The sequence below is a fragment of the Monodon monoceros genome, unplaced genomic scaffold (assembly GCF_005190385.1).
Source record: "Monodon monoceros isolate NGI ecotype Baffin Bay Population unplaced genomic scaffold, NGI_Narwhal_1 Super_Scaffold_20, whole genome shotgun sequence".
In the NCBI taxonomy this organism is placed as follows: domain Eukaryota; kingdom Metazoa; phylum Chordata; class Mammalia; order Artiodactyla; family Monodontidae; genus Monodon; species Monodon monoceros.
The window spans coordinates 103,411,885-103,417,819 of NW_021703777.1; the positions used below are offsets into that span (position 1 = coordinate 103,411,885).

General features: G+C 41.3%; 1 protein-coding gene and 1 pseudogene across 1 annotated transcript in view; both read right to left on the reverse strand.

The window, feature by feature from the left end:
• Positions 1–5,864, reverse strand: part of PPA2 (pyrophosphatase (inorganic) 2) — an 83,224-nt gene extending 77,360 nt beyond the window's left edge. Inside the window, exon 1 of the mRNA XM_029235165.1 lies at positions 5,685–5,864. Within this exon, the coding sequence (XP_029090998.1) occupies positions 5,685–5,811 (127 nt within the window). The 5' untranslated portion in view covers positions 5,812–5,864. The remainder of the gene's footprint in view (positions 1–5,684) is intronic.
• LOC114902696 lies at positions 22–1,350 on the reverse strand (annotated as a pseudogene).
• Positions 5,865–5,935: the final 71 nt, after the last annotated feature.

Below are 5,935 nucleotides of genomic sequence, written 5' to 3' on the forward strand. Positions count from 1 at the left end.
ATCCACACAAAGGATATCCGCCTCACTTCCATAGCTTCTTGATGGACATGCTTTGCTCACTCTCCTTCTGCATGACCTTGGCTACTGCCATCTCAAAGTCCTCCTGGGTGACATGGACTCACCGCTCCCATAGTGAGTACAAGCTGGCTTCAGTGCACACACCCTTCACTTCAGCCCCTGACGCTCCTGGCATGAGCTCAGCAATTTTTCTCAGGTTGATCCCCTGGGTCAGGTTCATTTTCCAAGAATGGATCTTCAAAATATCCAGCCAGGTCTCCTCGTTGGGGGTGGGAATTCAATTTTTCTGTCGATGCACCCTGAGCGTTGCAGTGCCGAGCCCAGGATATCAATCCTATTAGTCACCATGATGACCTTGATATTCCTGGTGGCCTCAGAGCCGTCCAGCTGGTTGAGCAGCTCCAGCTTCATGCGCTGGACTTCACTGTCCCATCTGGAGCCTCCCTCCAGCCGTGAGGAGCCGATGGAGTCAATTTCATCCATGAAGGTGATAGATGGAGCGTGTTCTCGGGCCATAACAAACAGCTCCCTCACCATTCTTGCTCCTTCCGCAATGAATTTCCGTACCAATTCACAGCCAGAGACATGAATGAAGGTATAGTCTGTATGATGAGTCACAGCCCGGGCCAACAGTGTCTTCCCAGTGCCTGCGGGTCCCTACGGCAGCACTCCCCTGGGCTGCGCAATGTCCAGCATTTCAAAGAGTTCAGGATGCTTAACGGGCAGCTTGATCACTTCTTTGATCTCCTTGATCTGCTTGTCCACCAATCATCTCTTAAGTTGAATCTGGCACCTTTTCCACCATCATCAGTGACACCAGTGGGTCTACCTTGTTGGGTAGGATCTTGTGCAGAGTGTAGCTGTCATTTCTGAGAGCCACCCAGCAACTGGGTGTCACATCACTGATGTCGATGTTCTTGTCCACGTAGACGACAAACTTGCCCTCAGGACGTACCTTAACCAACACTTCTTCTCATCCATGGTCCCGACTACTTCCCCCACATAGGAGCCCTTTTCCTGCAGCAGCTGTAGCTCTTCCCGCAACAGGCAAACTTTTGCATTAATCTCATTCCTCTGTGCCTGCAGCCTCCAGAGATTTTGGCTCTTATCATTCACAATCAGCTGGAGTTCTTCAATCTTGGACAGATAATATTGGCGGAATCCACTGCCTGCCTTCCCCTCTTCCAGCTCCATCTGTTCTGGTCCATCAAGCGCCATCTTCCCTCTTCCGTGGAAACCGCGGGCATCAGAGCCGCCATGGCACCAGGCCGAGGACACCTTTTGGCAAAGCAGTTTGGCAGACAGAGGATGAAACCCTGGCTGAAAGTGATCCCTGACAATTTGGCTTATGTTGAATAAGAGGCTAGAAAAGACTGATGTGCATGCAGCGAGGCTTGTTGAACGGCCAGCTTCCCTCGGAGATGTGTGGGTAAGAAGCTGGCTGTGACACTGAGGCGTTCCCTAAATGTCACAGAGCCCAGAGCTCCGCTGAGCAGCGACACCATCAGGTTGGGCTACTGACCTCCAAACACCTTCAATTTCTGTAGAAGGAACCAGCACATCGCCTAAGCCCCAGGCCTGCATGGTAAACATCTGTGTGCTATTCCATGATAAAACTTAAACTGCTCCCCCTTGTGTCAGGTTCCACATGTCTCTTACTCTCTCTCCAATCTGACATCAACATGTCCACAAACTCTCTAAGGTTCTGCAAAGCAGTTCAGCTTCTTCCGAAACTACAGCCCCCTCAGCACATAGACTTCAGCTGGGACTGCCTCCGTGCTGCTTCATCAATAACCACATCTCCATCTGCTTTTCTTCCTTTATAAATATCTTGAAATCACCGACTCTGATGGCTCCTTCTTATTTGTTGTTTCAGGGTTATCCTTTTTTATCCACCTACTATCACTTTAATAGGATATTTATGAGGAGGGAGATAAGACAAACAACTGTAGTCACCCTACCATCTTGTTTTGGTATTTCACTTTGTCAAAAATCAGACTACACACCTACTGGGCATAAGCTAATGAATTCTATCAGGCCCGTCACTATACATTAGACATTGCCAAACAGTGTCAAAACTTTCCCTTCGACTGGACTGAAATGAGATTTTATTCTATCATTTTGTAAATAATCTATATGTTTTTCTCTTATAACAGCAAGTTGTATCAGGATGAAAGTTTATTACTTGTATTAGCAAGTGAGGAAACTGAATGGACTGCAAAACTTATACCTGATTATATATGTTATACACATCAAATAGTTACATGTATGCTAAGTACCAACATACTATTACGTATCATTACTAAAAGCATTTATAGAGATTCTTATTGGAAGCTGTAGTAATGACAAAAACCAAGTAAATATAACTAACATTTCTATATCCACTCAATAACCATTATCATCTACTGTGTCAATTCAAGTTTTATGATATGGGCCAAATTTAAAAAAAAAGTTACAGGAACTCATATTTAAGACTCAAACACACGTTTCATGTAATTCAGTAAATTTTATTAAGTCCAAATGTGTGGTACATTCAATGGCAGATTCCTCCTACTATTCAAATGACATACTTAAAAAACAAAACATATAGTAATTTCAACATAAGCATAGTCTTACTAAAATGATAAATTCATTGTTAAAGAACTGCATGATTCGTTCTCACACTAAATAAAAGCAATCTGAATTATCTACAGCGCTATTTCTCTAAGTGAACAAGTCACCTATCCCATAGTAAAAAAAAAAAATCCAAACTATGAAAAGTGTAGCTTCTCCTCATCCTTTAGGAAAAGTTAAAAAATCTAAAATAATGAATTTTCAAGTTATTAACAAAACAAAAACATGTAGACTACCAAAGAATATTGGCATGCAGTGCTATGTCTTTGGTCCCATATGAACAAGTCTTACTTCGTTATGATTTCACAACTAATTCAAAAGACTGCAAGTTGGTACCCATGAAAACTGTAAGACTTGGAATTAATAAATCAGGACTTACTCAAAAGTATGCAATTCTATCCATATCCCATTGTTCTCATCCTTCACAAAACGTAACAAGAATTTTGGTCTTAAAGTCAAAAGGGAAAAAGAAATAATTCATATTAAACATTAACCATGTGCCATGTGTGAGACAGTGATAGTCTTTACAAACATGGTCTCATTTAACTGCCACAGCAATTCTATAAAATCATCAGTGCTATCCCCGTTTTACAGATGGAGAAACAGAGCTAAGGGATGTCAAGCGATGCCTAAAATAGTCAAGCCAGGGCTACAACCTAAGTGTTTTGACTATTAGTGTAGAACCCAATGCTTCTCAAATAGAATTCCATCAAACTCTAGAGTTACTTAGATGTCAACAAATGTTCTGAGAAACAGGGGCTCTTGGATTCAAAAGTTTGGGACAAGTTACTTTACATAAGAATTTCCACCAACTTTAATATGCACATTGTGACTCCCCAAGGTGATAAAATGAGAAGTGTTTTGCTAATTTATTAAACCATGAAGCTCTTCCTTTAAAGAAAGCCTAGTAACATACCATGGGATGTTTGTGCTCAACTAAGCAGTTTGGAAATGATCAAGTCCAATCTCCTCTTTCCATGGTTTAATAAAATGAGGTACAGAGAGGTTCAATTACTCATGCAACGCCACACAAAAAGTTCATTACAGGGCCAGAAGGCCTCATGATTCCCACCAGGATGTTTTTTCTCCTCTGTCACCCTGTGTCACTTCAATACTGTTCCCACAAAGTTCAACACCAATTAAAAGGAAAAGAAAAGTACTGCATCTATCATTTATTCTAATTCTTCTGAATGATGGTACAGAGAACCATTTAGAGAAATGAAATGCCAAAAAGTCTACCTCCCAACTGCACTCGTATTTCAGAGGCTTGGGATATATTTGGAAATGTGGGAAATGATTTCACTGTAATAATGCTAAATAATACTTTTCAGCCAAGTAGTGCTATATTCATGTTCTTCTTTGAAGGGAGTGAACTGCACCATACTACTGCACATAGATACTGCCAGAGTATAAAATATACAATTTGTGACCACCTTTATAAAGAGCAAATTGTTCACTGTTACCCCTTATCCCTTAATCCTAAAGGGGCTTCCTTTCACTTTGTCCTACCCCTTCCAGCAGGCAGTAAACAGTCTTGGGCCAAGGATGCCATCTGGCGTTTAGTTCAGGAATTGTTCAACCCAACAATACCTTCCAATGACTATCTCACCACCTGGCCCCTCCCCCAAACCACATTCTCCTTTCTTCCAATTTTTGCCCATTTACCTCAGTAAAACCTTTTTTCTTCTTTTCTGTCATTTGTTCCAACTGAGTGAAAAAAATATGTATGTATTTTATTTGTGGCATTCCAGTTAAAGAAAATCGTGAGTCTGAAATACACTTGCAGCTAAAGAAACAAACCACAGCGAGAGGCCAATATAGCCTCAAAAATACCTAATAGAGGCCTGGCCCCAACAGATAATGTTAAGAGTATCTATTATTCATCCAATGTCTCCAAGGACTATCAGCACTAAGAAGGACCTTTAAGATCACTGGTAGGTCAACTGCTTCATTTTACAGCTAAAGAAACTGAACATGTAAGAAATGAAGCCATCACCTGGCCAATCAGCACACAGTGAGTTACAGCAGAGCGAGAACCAAGGCCTAGGACTCCCCATGCCAAAGTCAGTGCTCAGTGGGTTACACCATATGCTCTAAGATCCTCAAGACTATTTTTTCTCAGCCAACATTCAAATAATTTTATTTGAATTTTTTAGTGTTGTTATACTTTCCTTAATTAATTATATTGATATTACCAATCTCTTGAGGTCAGGGCCCATAACTAAAATTTCCTCAGTGCCACATCTAACAGTGTCCAGCACATTTTATAAATATTTATTGACTTTTTGGTCAATCATTTATTACTGTATTACTTTCACCATTTTATGAGTTAGACAGCTTTTATCTACTTAAAAACCTAACTGCCATTTTGTAACACTGTTTCTATGGAAAGCTGTTCCTCAAACCATTGCTTTGTAACCTTTTGGAACAATCCGTTCAGAAATTTGGGTCTTCTTGTTAATGGTTCCTTTCTACCTGATCAGTCTTGACCAAATTAGGATGGAAAAGAATATGGAGTCAATTCTGAAGAAAATGGGAATTTTAGTATCAACTGCATTATAACCACAAAACTATTCAAATTCAGCTTTCTCTTCCATAAAATACTCCTCGACCCTAAGCTCAGATAGCATACGTATAAACATTTTATAAATTACAGGTATCAATAATGATCACAAGTATTATTAACAACAGAATTTATATTCTAGACCTGGTGACTAATCATTTGCATACACTATGCCATGTAAGTCTTACCACCCTATTTTACAGATGAGAAGAACTAAGGCTCAGCAAGTTAGGAAACTCGTCCAGGGTCCCAGAGCTAAGAGCTAAAGAATCCAGGATTCGAGCTGAGATCTGAAATTCTCTAGAGCTGGTGTTCCTAATAGGTGGGCGATAAGGCAAGGTCGACTTTACAGAAAAAAAGGTACTACTCCCCTCGGGGCTCTGAAATCAGTGAGGCATGAAAGCAACTCAACCAACCTGGCTATTTCACATCATAGCTAACCTACACAGTGAAATATCGGAATGCAAAGAAAAATGAGAATAATGGAGACCTGGGTGTTTTCCCATCTTAGTCGGCCAGGTCAGTGCCCCAAGTCGCTTCGCCCTCTGGGTTTGCTCAATTTGCGGAGGAGAATGAGCTACTTTGCAACCAGCGAGGCTCTTGATCGTGGATCGCATTCAAGGTGCAAACTCGTGAGTATAAATTCACGTTGCTGGCAGACCCTTCATCAGAGTCCCTGCCCTGAAAAAGAACCACTGGACCTGTCATCTCCGAAGTCCCGCCTCATGGGCGGCCCTCAGC